Source organism: Haliotis rufescens, unplaced genomic scaffold (genome assembly GCF_023055435.1).
Source record: "Haliotis rufescens isolate VD_foot unplaced genomic scaffold, xgHalRufe1.0.p SCAF_21, whole genome shotgun sequence".
NCBI classification, from domain to species: Eukaryota; Metazoa; Mollusca; class Gastropoda; order Lepetellida; family Haliotidae; genus Haliotis; species Haliotis rufescens.
In genome coordinates, this window is record NW_025963902.1 from 431717 (window position 1) to 448716 (window position 17000).

At 42.9% G+C, this 17000-nt stretch overlaps 1 protein-coding gene across 2 annotated transcripts in view; it reads right to left on the bottom strand.

The window, feature by feature from the left end:
- Window positions 1-16519, bottom strand: part of LOC124141669 (ribosomal protein S6 kinase beta-1-like) — a 54426-nt gene extending 37907 nt beyond the window's left edge. For both annotated transcript variants that reach the window (XM_048401063.1, XM_048401062.1), the window contains exons 1-4: window positions 16312-16519; window positions 10403-10428; window positions 1699-1816; window positions 578-646 (exon numbers count right to left, since the gene is read on the bottom strand). In XM_048401063.1, the coding sequence (XP_048257020.1) occupies window positions 578-646; window positions 1699-1816; window positions 10403-10428; window positions 16312-16407 (309 nt within the window). In that variant the 5' untranslated portion in view covers window positions 16408-16519. The remainder of the gene's footprint in view (window positions 1-577; window positions 647-1698; window positions 1817-10402; window positions 10429-16311) is intronic.
- Window positions 16520-17000: the final 481 nt, after the last annotated feature.

Below are 17000 nucleotides of genomic sequence, written 5' to 3' on the forward strand. Positions count from 1 at the left end.
TTTTCAATGTAGAGCTAGGTTCACAGATTATCCTGGACTGTTTATCTGTGAGACAAAAATCTTCCCTGGTCCAAAAGCAATGAGATTTTTTGGCGTGAGATGAGATTTTGCTAATAATCAGAGGTATTTCGTCTTCAAACAGTGGAAACAGTGGAAACTTGATTTTCGTTATTTGTGATATGAACTAAGATGCAATTAATGCCTCTCATATCCTATTCTTGAACAGCACTGCGAATATTTAAACATATGTGTATATTATTGGATAATGAACATTGTCAACTGAAATAAAATACTAACTACATTCATTTATGTATTTCTGTTCATAGTCGACTTTAGGGCAAATTACATAAATATTTCTGTATTCTGTTCAGAGTTGACTTTAGGAGGAAATATTTGGAGGAACAATTATGACAATTATAGGTCATTTAGCAAATGTCCGAGTGGCTCTATTCCTGATACCAGCACACATCTGTCACTGTATCCTTCCTGCATCACATGCAGAAACTAAACATGTTCAACACTGCATCCTACATGTCCTATACATGTAACTATATGTTCAATGTCATTACTGAAGTACCTTTTTAAGAACTTTCATGGCAAATATCTTGCCTCCATCTTGCCCTGAAATTTTGCGCACTTGGAAGACCTGGAATGAAAATGAAATATTCAAGGTTTCAAACAGTGGGCAACTGTATCACTGATCTGAATCAGTATGTTCCGGTGGAAAAGTCAGTTTCTACAAAGCCAATGTTTATCAAGTTTACAGGACTAAAAGGACACTGAATGCAGCAACTGCTTTAAATGATAGCCTCAGAATTATCCTCATGTAGCCGTATAACTTGAATATTGTGAACTTAGACTGCAGTGCTGAAATTATGTGTGTCTTGGGGTCCTTCAGTTTGGTATAAAGTACTTGAATCTACACGATCTAGAGACAAATATAGTCTTAACTTGTACCAAGCTTAACATCAAGGCTATCCTGCAAATGACAAGGACCCTGTGACCTTGATGACCTTCAAGCAGGATAACGATGGTGAACTACCTTCTTTTTTAAGGTAAAAAAATCTAAAAATAGAATTTACAAGTCTAAAATCTACCAGGAAATGATTTTGGACTTTTCCTTGGTGTTTGTGCATTTTCAAGTGATGTTTAGAAATTAATAAATCAAGAACAAATCGACAAGATGCCAAACACTGTGAAGGGATGCCATAAGGAAAATACTCATACTAATCATGAATCATGAAAAGCTTTAGATTTAATGTTGAAACAGTTTTCAGAGGCAAATATGTTTGTTATCTGATGATACGGGGTGGATGAGAAACATTGAAATATAACAGATCTCCAATAAGCAGATAAGATTTTTACCATGTATACTGCAGACAGGCAAATCCATTAAGGCTTATACCATAGTTAGGCAAGTTCTTCAAGACATGTACTGTAGTTAGGCGAGTCCATCAAGGTTTATACCACAGTTAGGTGAGTTCATCCAAGACTTATGCTATAGTTATGAATGATAGTTAGGCGAGTCCATCAAGGCTTATACTGTAGTTAGGTGAGTCCATCAAGGCTTATACTATAGTTAGGCGAGTTCATAAACCCTAATACTACAGTTAGGCAAGTCCATCAAAGCCTATACTATAGTTAGGCAAGTCCATCAAGGCATATACTATAGTGGGAAAGTCTTATCCAAATACATACCTTCCCATATCCCCCTTTACCGAGGACTTTGAGCAGTTCAAAGTCAGCTGGGCCCGTCTTAAGCTGACCTGGATTGACCGTCTGCTCAGACAGCTCCACTGTCTCCATCTCCGGATCACTGCAATACAACACATGTTGCGTCATCTCAACACTGAGATCTACAAAATACACGTTCAACTCCTAGCACGTGACTCGAGGTTGTACACCTGTAACTATGATAATGAGTAGTTTAGCCACTTGTCTGAAGCCAGATTAGTCAAATTCTGATCGGTCCAGGAAGGTCAGCTAATAAGTCCTCATCATACCAATACATGACCTCAGCATATTGAGCAAGTTGTGGTTACGACATTTCATATAGTATTTCATTATATGACAAGTTAAAAATAATGATCACTGCAATTCTTAGAACCCACGATTCAGGGATTCTCCCAGCCCCCACAGACAACTGGGCCACCCGTGCACTCCTTATACCCTGAGGCCGAGGATCATGCATGTTGTCAATCACAGGTTTGCTTGACCCACCCATCAGGTCCCCTAAACTCGAGAATATTATGTATCTGGTCCCCAACGGTGATGTTTACAATCCCTGCATTGAGCTTTTTAGTTTTCGGGATCAAAACCCAGGGGAGGCAACTCTAACCCGCTTTCCCAATAATGAATGAGTGAGTGAGTGAGTAAGGTTTTACGCCGCTTTTAGCAATATTCCAGCAATATCACGGCGGATAACACCAGAAATGGGCTTCACACATTGTACCCATGTCGGGAATCGAATCCGGGTCTTCGGCGTGACGAGCCAACGCTTTAACCACTAGGCTACCCGACCGCCCCCTTTCCCAATAATGAACAAACTGCATTAGGCATGGCTGTGGGTGGGCAATATAATATGGCCTTTTACTTTTAGGCTTGTCGAGTATTATAACTAAGTTACAACATGTACAACAACGTTTTCCTTCCAATATATATATATATTTTATTGCTAATGTTTGGCAAATGAGCTTGTCTCAACATGCTCAAAAGAAAGAAACAAAACGCATCTGAAGTAATTTGAAGTCAAACAAAAATACCCGAAACATAATACTTTTATTGGCCTTAATTATTTCACGCCATCATCCACATCACAGCGCTTGCTAATCTGTTGCAACTCCCACATTGTGTTACAGGAATACAACAGCCACACAGCTTGTGGGTGCAGCCTGGTTAAGCCCCTGGTCCTACGTTACTGCTGTGACCATGGCCACTGTTGACAATTTACACAGATAAACAAAACAGTCACACCCACAAGACAACTTTTAAATAACATTTTTTAAACCACAGCCACAAAATTTATTAAACATAGATCATCCATATTTTATGCCAATCTCAGCTGCTCTCTAAGTAGCGACTATTCTGGTGGCCAAATGAGACTTAAATCTATGGCGACATAAATTTATCTACTGCTCGCCACTTGGCTACATAAAAGTAAACGTAACCAGTGACAATATCTGTTTAAGATATCTGTTGACTCCTAAAAACTTAGGTTTGACCACATAAATATTCATTTTAGGCGGCACTTAGCTCCCAGCAAAAATCCAGACCTGCTTAGAAATGACATTAAGTACTTTCCCTGAGGAGCCCCCCACCCTGTACTGAACTAACAGTGTTGTCTTGATACAGAGATTTCTCTCTTCCTGAGGTACACCACGGTATACAAGCCTCTTCCATAGGTAGAGAAACATCATGGTATACAAGCCTCTTCCATAGGTAGAGAAACACCATGGTATACAAGCCTCTTCCATAGGTATGGAAACATCATGAAAAACAAGCCTCTTCCATAGGTAGAGAAACACCATGGTATACAAGCCTCTTCCATAGGTAGAGAAACATCATGGTATACAAGCCTCTTCCATAGGTAGAGAAACATCATGGTATACAAGCCTCTTCCATAGATAGAGAAACATCATGGTATACAAGCCTCTTCCATAGGTAGAGAAACATCATGGTATACAAGCCTCTTCCATAGGTAGAGAAACACCACGGTATACAAGCCTCTTCCATAGGTAGAGAAACACCATGGTATACAAGCCTCTTCCATAGGTAGAGAAACACCATGGTATACAAGCCTCTTCCATAGGTAGAGAAACACCATGGTATACAAGCCTCTTCCACAGGTAGAGAAACACCATGGTATACAAGCCTCTTCCATAGGTAGAGAAACATCATGGTATACAAGCCTCTTCCATAGGTAGAGAAAACATCATGGTATACAAGCCTCTTCCATAGGTAGAGAAACATCATGGTATACAAGCCTCTTCCATAGGTAGAGAAAACATCATGGTATACAAGCCTCTTCCATAGGTAGAGAAACATCATGGTATACAAGCCTCTTCCATAGGTAGAGAAACACCACGGTATACAAGCCTCTTCCATAGGTAGAGAAACACCATGGTATACAAGCCTCTTCCATAGGTAGAGAAACACCATGGTATACAAGCCTCTTCCATAGGTAGAGAAACACCATGGTATACAAGCCTCTTCCATAGGTAGAGAAACATCATGGTATACAAGCCTCTTCCATAGGTAGAGAAACATCATGGTATACAAGCCTCTTCCATAGATAGAGAAAACATCATGGTATACAAGCCTCTTCCATAGGTAGAGAAACATCATGGTATACAAGCCTCTTCCATAGGTAGAGAAACATCATGGTATACAAGCTTCTTCCATAGGTAGAGAAACACCATGGTATACAAGCCTTTTCCATAGATAGAGAAAACATCATGGTATACAAGCCTCTTCCATAGGTAGAGAAACATCATGGTATACAAGCCTTTTCCATAGGCAGAGAAACACCACGGTATACAAGCCTCTTCCATAGGTAGAGAAACACCATGGTATACAAGCCTCTTCCATAGGTAGAGAAACATCATGGTATACAAGCCTCTTCCATAGGCAGAGAAACACCATGGTATACAAGCCTCTTCCATAGGTAGAGAAACATCATGGTATACAAGCCTCTTCCATAGGTAGAGAAACACCATAGTATACAAGCCTCTTCCATAGGTAGAGAAACACCATGGTATACAAGCCTCTTCCATAGGTAGAGAAACACCATGGTATACAAGCCTCTTCCATAGGTAGAGATACATCATGGTATACAAGCCTCTTCCATAGGTAGGGAAACATCATGGTATACAAGCCTCTTCCATAGGTAGAGAAATATCATGGTATACAAGCCTCTTCCATAGGTAGAGAAATATCATGGTATACAAGCCTCTTTCATAGGTAGGGAAACACCACGGTTTTCAAGCCTCTTCCATAGGTAGAGAAACATCATGGTATACAAGCCTCTTCCATAGGTAGAGAAACACCATGGTATACAAGCCTCTTCCATAGATAGAGAAACATCATGGTATACAAGCCTCTTCCATAGGTAGAGAAACATCATGGTATACAAGCCTCTTTCATAGGTAGAGAAACATCAAGGTATATACAAGCCTCTTCCATAGGTAGCGAAACACCATGGTATACAAGCCTCTTCCATAGGTAGAGAAACACCATAGTATACAAGCCTCTTCCATAGGTATAGAAACATCATGGTATACAAGCCTCTTCCATAGGTAGAGAAAACATCATGATCACAACTCAAGCCAGCTGTTTAACTTGTTCAATTCTGAATTCTGAATCACTCAACATACTGATTAATCAGAGGCGTCTCAAATGTTTGTTCATAGTCCTTGAACGGGCTTGTTTCCTAGCTGAGGAACAATCTCTATTATTGGACAAACGTGGATGACTCTTTACGTAAGAAGTCAAATACTCTGAATCTGTTACCATGGTAACAGATGATTAACTCAATTTCAGTAGATGTTTGACCTTGTGCCATGAGCAATGACAAGACCCTGTGTGCAAGACTTACACAAGACATATGCTCTGTGTCAGGAATCGAGTCCCAAGCATACGCACACAGGCATCAACATTGACTATAGATTATCAAACATGCCTACTTGACACACTATGGTACACAAACAATTGAATGTCATGAATTTCTCTTCGTCAACATCCCCAACTGACTTGTAAAACCCCACCCACATCCCTCACTGTCCTACCCACATCCATCACTACCACATCCATCACTGTCCCACCCACATCCATCACTACAACACCCACATCCCTCACTGTCCCACCCACATCCATCACTACCACTACCACATCCCTCACTGTCCCACCCACATCCACATCATTCACTGTCCCACACACATCCATCACTACCACATCCACATCCCTCACTGTCCTACCCACATCCCTCACTGTCCTACCCACATCCCTCACTGTCCCACCCACATCCGTCACTGCCACGCCCACATCCATCACTACCACATCCACATCCACATCCCTCACTGTCCCACCCACATCATTCACTGTCCCACCCACATCATTCACTGTCCCACCCACATCCATCACTACCACACCCACATCCACCACTGCCCCACCCACATCCCTCACTGTCCCACCCACATCATTCACTGTCCCACCCACATCCATCACTACCACACCCACATCCACCACTGCCCCACCCACATCCCTCACTGTCCCACCCACATCCATCACTGTCCCACCCACATCCATCACTACCACATCCACATCCCTCACTACCACATCCACATCCCTCACTGTCCCACCCACATCCCTTACTACCACATCCCTAACTGTCCCACCCACATCCATCACTACCACACCCACATCCCTCACTGTCCCACCCACATTCATCACTACCACACCCACATCCATCACTGTCCCACCCACATCCATCACTACCACATCCACATCCACATCCCTCACTGTCCCACCCACATCCCTCACTACCACATTCCTAACTGTCCCACCCACATCCATCACTACCACACCCACATCCCTCACTGTCCCACCCACATTCATCACTACCACATCCCTCACTGTTCCACCCACATCCATATCATTCACTGTCCCACCCACATCCATCACTACCACATCAACATCCATCACTGTCCCACCCACATCCATCACTACCACATCCACCACTGTCCCACCCACATCCATCACTACCACATCCACCACTGTCCCACCCACATCCACATCATTCACTGTCCCACCCACATCCATCACTACCACATCAACATCCCTCACTGTCCCACCCACATCCATCACTACCACTACCACATCCCTCACTGTCCCACCCACATCCACATCATTCACTGTCCCACCCACATCCATCACTACCACATCCACATCCCTCACTGTCCCACCGACATCCATCCCTACCACACCCACATCCATCACTGTCCCACCCACATCCATCACTACCACACCCACATCCCTCACTGTCCCACCCACATCCATCACTACCACACCCACATCCATCACTACCACACCCACATCCCTCACTGTCCCACCCACATCCATCACTGTCCCACCGACATCCATCACTTCCACATCCACATCCCTCACTGTCCCACCCACATCCATCACTACCACATCCACCACTGTCCCACCCACATCCATCACTGTCCGAAAACACATCCACATCATTCACTGTCCCACCCACATCCATCACTACCACACCCAGATCCCTCACTGTCCCACCCACATCCATCACTACTACATCCCTTACTGTTCCACCCACATCAACATCATTCACTGTCCCACCCACATCCATCACTACCACATCAACATCCCTCACTGTCCCACCCACATCCATCACTACCACATCCACCACTGTCCAAACCACATCCATCACTGTCCCACCCACATCCACATCATTCACTGTCCCACCCACATCCATCACTACCACATCAACATCCCTCACTGTCCCACCCACATCCATCACTACCACATCCACCACTGTCCCACCAATATACATCACTACCACATCCACATCCCTCACTGTCCCACCGACATCCATCACTACCACATCCACATTCCTCACTGTCCCACCCACATCCATCACTACCACATCCACATCCCTCACTGTCCCACCCACATCCATCATTGTCCCACCCACATCCCTCACTGTCCCACCCACATCCACATCATTCACAGTCCCACCGACATCCATCACTACCACATCCCTCACAGTCCCACCGACATCCTTCACTACCACATCCATATCCCTCACTGTCCCACCCACATCCATCACTACCACTACCACATCCCTCACTGTCCCACCCACATCCACATCATTCACAGTCCCACCGACATCCATCACTACCACATCCCTCACAGTCCCACCGACATCCTTCACTACCACATCCATATCCCTCACTGTCCCACCGACATCCACATCATTCACTGTCCCACCAACATCCATCACAACCACATCCACATCCCTCACTGTCCCACCCACATCCATCACTACCACATCCCTCACTGTCCCACCGACATCCACATCCCTCACTGTCCTTCCAACATCCATCACTACCACATCCACATCCCTCACTGTCCCACCCACATCCATCACTACCACATCCCTCACTGTCCCACCCACATCCACATCCCTCACTGTCCCACCCACATCCCTCACTACCACATCCCTCACTGTCCCACCGACATCCATCACTACCACATCCACATCCCTCACTGTCCCACCAACATCCATCACTACCACATCCACATCCCTCACTGTCCCACCCACATCCATCACTACCACTTCCACATCCCTCACTGACCCACCAACATCCATCACTACCACTTCCACATCCCTCACTGTCCCACCAACATCCATCACTACCACATCCACATCCCTCACTGTCCCACCAACATCCATCACTACCACATCCACATCCCTCACTGTCCCACCCACATCCCTCACTGTCCCACCCACATCCCTCACTACCACATCCCTCACTGTCCCACCAACATCCATCACTACCACATCCACATCCCTCACTGTCCCACCCACATCCCTCACTACCACATCCCTCACTGTCCCACCAACATCCATCACTACCACATCCACATCCCTCACTGTCCCACCAACATCCATCACTACCACATCCACATCCCTCACTGTCCCACCGACAGGGAGTAGTGCACTTTACCGGGCGCACTTTTTCAGATCCTATTAGCGCTGTGGGGGCTCGAACGCGCTTCGCCGGCTAACCGGCTCTACTAATTAATGCGTTAATTAGCCGACGCTCTACCACTGGACCACAGGCGCTATCACATGTAATCAGTGCTTGTTTAACAGGTCATTAAAATCCCCATTGACATGCATGCGTAATTCAGTAAACAATGAATTTACGCATGCGTGTGACGTCACTGCCCGCTCTCCCATTCATCTTTTCTTGAAACCACACTCGCAATTGTTTATGTCAACATGACCGACCAATGGGATTAACTGGATTAACGCTTGAAAAGGTAAGAATTTATGGCTAACCCTTGCCCAAAGCCAGCTGACCCTAATGACCGAAAAGGGGTTTTGGATCGTAAAGACGTGTAAGTTTCCCTAAGACTGAAAACGGGTGTTGGATCGTAAGTGAGTGAGTGAGTGAGTATGGTTTTACGCCGCTTTTAGCAATATTCCAGCAATATCACGGCGGGGGACACCAGAAATGGGCTTCACACATTGTACCCATGTCGGGAATCGAACCCGGGTCTTCGACATGACGAGCGAACGCTGTAACCACTAGGCTACCCGACTGCCTCTGTTGGATCGTAAAGACGTGTAAGTTTCCCTAAGACCGAAAAACGGGTGTTGGATCGTAAAGTTGTGTAAGTTTCCCCAAGACATAGAACGGGTGTTTGATCGTAAAGATGTGTAAGTTTCCCTAAGACCGAGAACGGGTGTTTGATTGTAAAGACGTGTAAGTTTCCCTAAGACCGAAAACTGGTGTTGGATCGTGAAGCGAGAGTCACCAGAGCGTGAGGCACGGTAACGGTATAACGAGACAGCGGTGGCACTATAGCGCGGTAATTGAGCAGATGGTAGAGCTCGGGCTGCGCCCGGTAAACTGCATTGTTGCCCACCGACATCCATAACTACCACTACCACATCCCTCACTGTCCCACCCACATCCACATCATTCACTGTCCCACCCACATCCATCACTACCACATCCCTCACTGTCCCACCGACATCCTTCACTACCACATCCACATCCCTCACTGTCCCACCCACATCCATCACTACCATATCCACATCCCTCACTGTCCCACCCACATCCATCACTACCACATCCACATCCCTCACTGTCCCACCCACATCCACATCATTCACTGTCCCACCCACATCCATCACTACCACATCCACCACTGTCCCACCCACATCCATCACTACCACATCCACATCCCTCACTGTCCCACCCACATCCCTCACTACCACATCCACATCCCTCACTGTCCCACCCACATCCACATCCCTCACTGTCCCACCCACATCCATCACTACCACATCCACCACTGTCCCACCCACATCCATCACTACCACACCCACATCCCTCACTGTCCCACCCACATCCATCATTACCACACCCACATCCCTCACTGCCACTTAACAAGAACCATTCAGTCACATCGTATAGTGACCGAGCATGCTGAGTATGGTTCGTATTTGTAGAAACATGACACACTGTACATTTCCCTTCTTTGTTTGGTACTTGTGTCAGTGACTCTATCCAACACCAACTAGATTACTTTGAATATCCAACACGGACATGATGGACAGTATGAATGAAAGTAATGATCTACTCACTCTTCGGGGCTTAGGGGTCCTTGTTCCTGAAAAAAACAAATTGAAAGAACTATTAAAGATACCTATTGCACTTATATATTGACATGCTTGTACGAGTGTGGCTGCTTGTACTTGTCTGAACTTATGTTGGTTAATGCTTGCCCAATGAGATACCATGACACACACTACATGTGCTAGTTACTACACAATGCTTGACACATACATGTGCTGGTTACAACACAATGCTTGACACATACTACATGTGCTAGTTACAACACAATGCTTGACACATACTACATGTGCTAGTCACTAAACAATGCTTGTCACATACATGTGCTAGTTACAACACAATGCTCGACACATACTACATGTGCTAGTTACTACACAATGCTTGTCACATACATGTGCTAGTCACAACACAATGCTTGACACATACTACATGTGCTAGTTACAACACAATGCTTGACACATACTACATGTGCTAGTCACTACACAATGCTTGACACATACTACATGTGCTAGTTACAACACAATGCTTGACACATACTACATGTGCTAGTTACTACACAATGCTTGTCACATACATGTGCTAGTTACTACACAATGCTTGACACATACATGTGATAGTTACAACACAATGCTTGACACACACTACATGTGCTAGTTACTACACAATGCTTGACACACACTACATGTGCTAGTTACAACACAATGCTTGGTGGCTGCACAGCAGCACAGCTAGGGTTCTAACTAGGGTCAAGATATATGTCATTGTTATCATTGTTATCAAAGGACCTAAAACAAAATTGAACAGCACATCTGGTGCAGCATCCTTATTGCAATTCATATCATTTCACAAAACTGTGCACGGTCCTTTCTGAACACGTGATGATACTGCGACATTTGTTTGTTGCAGCACTCAGCAATATTCCAGATAAATGATGGCAGACTGTAAATAATCGAGACTGGACAGACAATCCAGTGATTGACATCATGAGCATCAATCTACACAGATGGGATACGATGACACGCATCAAACAGGTCGGTGGCTCTGAACACCTGGTCATCCGTGAACACGGTGAAGATCCGGGGTAGAATTGGTCTTCAGCAACACATGCTTGCCGTAAAAGGCGACTATGCTTGTCGTAAGAGGCAATAACTGGATTGGGTGGTCATGCTCGCTGACTTGGTTGATGTATATCACTGTATCCCATTTGCATGTTTCAATGCTCATGGATGTCAATCACTGGATTGTCTGGTCCAGACTTGATTATTTACAGACCGCCGTCATATAGCTGGCATATTGCCGAGTGCTGTGTTAAACAACAAACAAATAAATTGATCACCCGATCCAATTTGTCGCCATGTGGGACGTTCTGTTGCATATTGTATCATATAAGCATGTGAAATAAAATATTATGGAGGTACAGTGTTAGAAATCAGTTTTTGTTAAGACCAGCCATTAGGACCAGTGTAAACTTTATTTCACTGGTCAAGACTTTGTACATGATGTACCTACTCCTAAATATGAGATTAATATGTTTACCATGTTTACAATTTGGCAATCATCAATGTATCCTGGTACATCAAAGGGACACAACTCTCTACAATGCTCTAACTAGAATGTGTTTCTACTTTAAACATGTCTTCCTTCATCTCTTTTTTGAAAAATTAGTTAAGTTGTTACTATAACCTATATGTCTCCCCTTTGAAGAAGGGGGGGGGGGGGGAAAGAAAGGGACATAATACAGTGAGGGACTTCAACATAGCCTGGTCATCAGCCAGTGTTCGAAATAATTGTAAACCCCAACAAGACAGTCTCAAGCAGGTGACCCATAAGTGTTGTCTGTCCATCTTCAAAGTTACCTGTCCACATTCAGGCATTATAAGTATTAAATGAAACTAAGAGACAAATCATGTCTTGATTCAGTTGAATTATTGCAAACAATTACTTGAGAATCTTCAAGAGGTTATTTAAAAACTGAATACATAAGTACTAAGTCGTCTTACAATTATCTGCCATACAGTCGGAGAGGTGGAGGAAAATTTCATGCAGCCCGACAGAAAAGTTACCGGCCACGGGCTGGCTGTTATTCCGGACAGCTGCCATCTATACAAACTTTTGAAGCGAGCATCCGATTGGTTCAACTCAGAAGCTGACCAATCGCGGTTAAGATTACAATCAATGTATTTCTGCTGCCAAAAGGGTGATATAGCAGTCATTATATATATATTTATTTTAGATGTTGGTGCTTGGCCACTGGCTTCGAAACGAAAGTCACAATTTACGATGTCTCAGATAACAATATTCAATTTTTTCAGATGAAGAGGCAAACAAAAGGGTGAGATTGTGATTACAACAAACATCGGGAAGAAAGATAAGTGCAGTCCATGTGGACAACTGAAGTGTTTGTTATCTACCATGTCTACCCTAGCTAAAAGTTAAAAATTTGGGACTGTAACTTTCAAAATGGTCTAGGTACATTTCCAAGGCTTGATCACACCTGGCATGTTGACTGTTAAACATATTTCAGACACTGGTTGCGTATGAATCAGCATGTATTCTCTTGAGTTCAACCACTAATGATGACAATCACTCATTTTGTCATATTTGTCATTAATATATATCAGCCAATATGTTAATAACCTGTATATTAACCCATTAATATATGCACTTATACCATACCATGCACTTATCTTGACTTCAGAGGCCAATATTCGGGCCCCCAATCTAACTTGTTTCCATGGAAACTGGGAAAAATCAAATTTTGAAAAATACGTTAATAGCAAAATGCACCACTTCAGCCCTTGGTTAACACATGTACCAGGTTTGGATAAAAAATGTCGTTCACTGTTTTCAAGTTGTCATCCAGAAACAAAATCAACCCCACCCCCCTCCACCCCCCTTTTGAGACTAATTTTGAAGCAAATGTCAGTTACAATTCCCAAATTGGAATCAAATACTGCCAAGTCATTTTATGATGGCCATAACTTATGTTGTTGCTTTGTAGAAGTAGCTTGTATTTCTCTGATAACAGGTCCAATAAATAAGAAGAGGCTGTAATGTCTTATTTTATAGTTTAACATTGAATATAATGTTAATACACCCCTGACTTTACGAAAATAAGAACTTTTAAGAAAATCCCACATTTTAAAAAAAAATTGCCTATTTTCCCAATTTGGCTGCCAAGGACACTTAGTTTGGAATTCTAGATATAAAATCCCTGCAGGCATATATATAATTATAAAACTAAACTTTTACAGTGTTATTTTAAGCTGTGTTGGATCGCATATGCATCTTGAGGTTTTATTGGACAGGTATTAACCCCTGATGTGTACACGGTATGAATTATTCATACTCCTTTGTGTGTGAAAAAATAACAAAATAGTCTTGTCTCTTTTTGCTCTAACCAGCTGCTGGGTCAGATATCCGACCAGTGGGCCACAAGGACCCATCTTACTTCAAAATGGAGGTCAGGGTTTTACCTTGACTTACAAAACTGGGGTCCAGGGGACCACCAATGATGAATTTCAAAGGGTCATTGCAGGCAATATGAGGGTCCTATAAAGTAATGACATGGTGTAGTGAGGTGAGGTGAGATGGGGTTTAACGTTGCGTCCAAGATTATTGCACTTATATAGCAACGTGCATGTAGGTGCGTGTGTGTTTGTGTGGCTGCTTGTACTAGTCCGGACTGATGCCGATTTATAGTGCTAGCTCACTGAAATACCATGCCGCAGTTTAACATGAATACCCCACTCAGACAGTATACTGACTCCGAGCCGACCAGCCCTTGTTTTAGCCCCTTAATGCCGAGCACCAGATAGGGTAACAACAAGTACCATCTTTTAACATCTTTTGGTATGACGCGGCCGGGGATCGAACCCCGGACCTTCCGCTCTCTGGGCAGACGCTCTACCACTAGACCACAGAGGCGGTTAAATGGTGTAGTGAACTGTATGTTTACATAATTACTTGAGAGCCTGGAATGAATCAATGATCAAGTGGACAGTAGTCATGATTGACGGATGAAATAACAGACGCCATTACTGCTCTTGTTGCGCTGGAGATACAATGAATGTTACTGAGTGTCCCTCGGGATGCAGTATATTTTCTCTGCATCCATTCTCTACATTTGTGCATCACGTATAAACCTTGGAAGGCCATTGGATTTTGTCAAGGGGTCAATGACCCTGTGCCCTCAACATGCTGTGGCACTGTGATATCATTCATTTAGAAATGACATAATTAATGGATTAACCCTGTATAGACCAGCTTAACAATATGCCCGTCTATCTGATAATCCTTTGTAGTCTTGACCATGGGTAAAACTGCTTATTTTTACGAACCACACAAACCAATTAAATGGTTAGATTGTCTAGACATATTCCCTAGACTGTAATATAAAAAATAACACCATGTAAATTATGCTGACTGTGAGATTCTCAAATATAACAAATAGGACTGTAAATTAATTATATAATCCCAAAAATTAGTCGCTGGGTAGTAGGGATGGGTATTGGAGGTTTAAAGTGTATCACACCATTTTACAGTACACAGGGCTGGCTGTATTGCAATATGTATCAGTCATATACCAGTACTAGTCTTCTCCAGTGAATAATGCACAAACAAGGGACTGTATCTCGCTTATTATTTATAAGCCCTGTTCTAAGTTTATGTGACATGAACCACACTTGTGGCTGCACACGAAAATTATAAGTCCCCTGAAACATCATTTAAGCAGAATTCTTTAAGAAATGTCTACTCATCCTCATAAAAATTCCCAACAGACAGGATCCAAGTGAATAAAAATAGATTGAAAAGTCCATGTTTACGACCCGAGTATCTTAATCCCTATTACCTGCTGTACATCGACCTATACGATTACATTCATCGTCTACCTTATTCACATCATAAATAAATACAGTGTTTTTGTGTGTATAATGTGCTCGTTTTTTCTCTGAAAACAACAGCTGTGTAGGGGATTTAGCCACGAACCATTTTTTGTAACCATTTGTAACGGCAGTTGTACAACAGTACCCAAGGGCCAACTCATGATCCTCCTGACCCAGGGCTCCCGAGCTCACTGTCCCAGCCCCGATACCATCCTGATGGTATCAAAACATGACGATCAGTAGGCAGCTGGCAGGATATATGATCTGAGGTTAAAGTTGATGAGATAGGTGGATATTGCCATTGGGGGTCTTCTTAAGCATTTGTTAAATCACACAACATGTCTCTAGCTTTAATATAAGAAATACAATTCAACTAACATCACAATTTCTGTAAGAAAGATGAACTTAGATTTACAACCACCCTTAATAAAAAAAAGTGGAGATATTATTTCCAATTTATTAATAATTTAACAGTAACTAATTATCATAGTCATGATGGTGGAACAAGCAGAATGTTACTGTATGGTTGCTGTGACTGTGTTTCAATACAAGATGATCAAGCACAAAGTGTGAATTCAGCAAAATATGTTTACAAGTCATCATAGTTGTTTTTTTTAACAAGTGGCAGAAGTATTAGATTAAATGGGAGTGAGTAATGTAGAAACCAGATCCTTTTAAGACAAGTATTATGATAAATTACTGAAAAAAGTCGATCTGTGTTCAATTACACTCCTTAAGTTGTGATCTTGGATTAATATATGCCCGATTTGACATTTCATCTGGCCACGCCAACGAATAAACCAACATTGAACATGGTGAAATATGGCCTAAATCTACTGCGTGATAGAAAGTACCGGACACAAAGATACACAACGTGGTGTCCAGGAAACAAATTAACACACACAAAGGCTAAAAGGTAATGTTACTTCAGTCGAAGTAGTTTCTAGATTAGACCGCGCAACCAGTCATTGAGTCAGACAGTTTCTAGCGGGTCTTCCGTTCCACCAATAAGCCTACGTCTAAATTTGGCCCACCTGAAAATTTTCATCAGCCGCGAAAAACTCATCTTCGGAGATTTCCTCATCATCGCCGACGCCTTCATGGAGTTCTAAGTCGAATACACCAGCCATAATTCACATCTGGGAACTTGGAGAGAGACATAAAAAGACAAAAGCTGGTAGGAAGATACCGATGTAGGCTTGACTCTCTGGTCACTTGTGAAACCTAGGGATTCCGTGTGACGTCATACATCACATGTAAAGTGACTTCCGGTGCAAATGGACCAATCAGAAACGATGGAATTCCGTGTCGGCGGTATTCACAGTCTCTTTCAGTCACCTGGCAATCAATATGTCCGTTCACCTACGCGTAACATCTGTTAAACACAGTTCATGCAGTCTACGGAGTCTAGAACATTGTAGCGTTTTGATTTAAAGAGCATTTAACTCAAATTTGCAATCGTGGGCAAAAATATGAATCTGCATATACATATATATATTCCCCATACTGCTTCAATATATATACTAACTTATATATATATATATATATATATATATATATATAAACTGATAAAGCCGTTGCAAATTTGGTGTTTTAACTTTTTGTTAACATACATGTAACATACATAGGTGTTTACATCAGGTATATACTAGCTTAAGAAGTTAATATAGATATCACATATACCATCAGACTACAAAACACCAGTGTTAACAAGAGAAGCTAG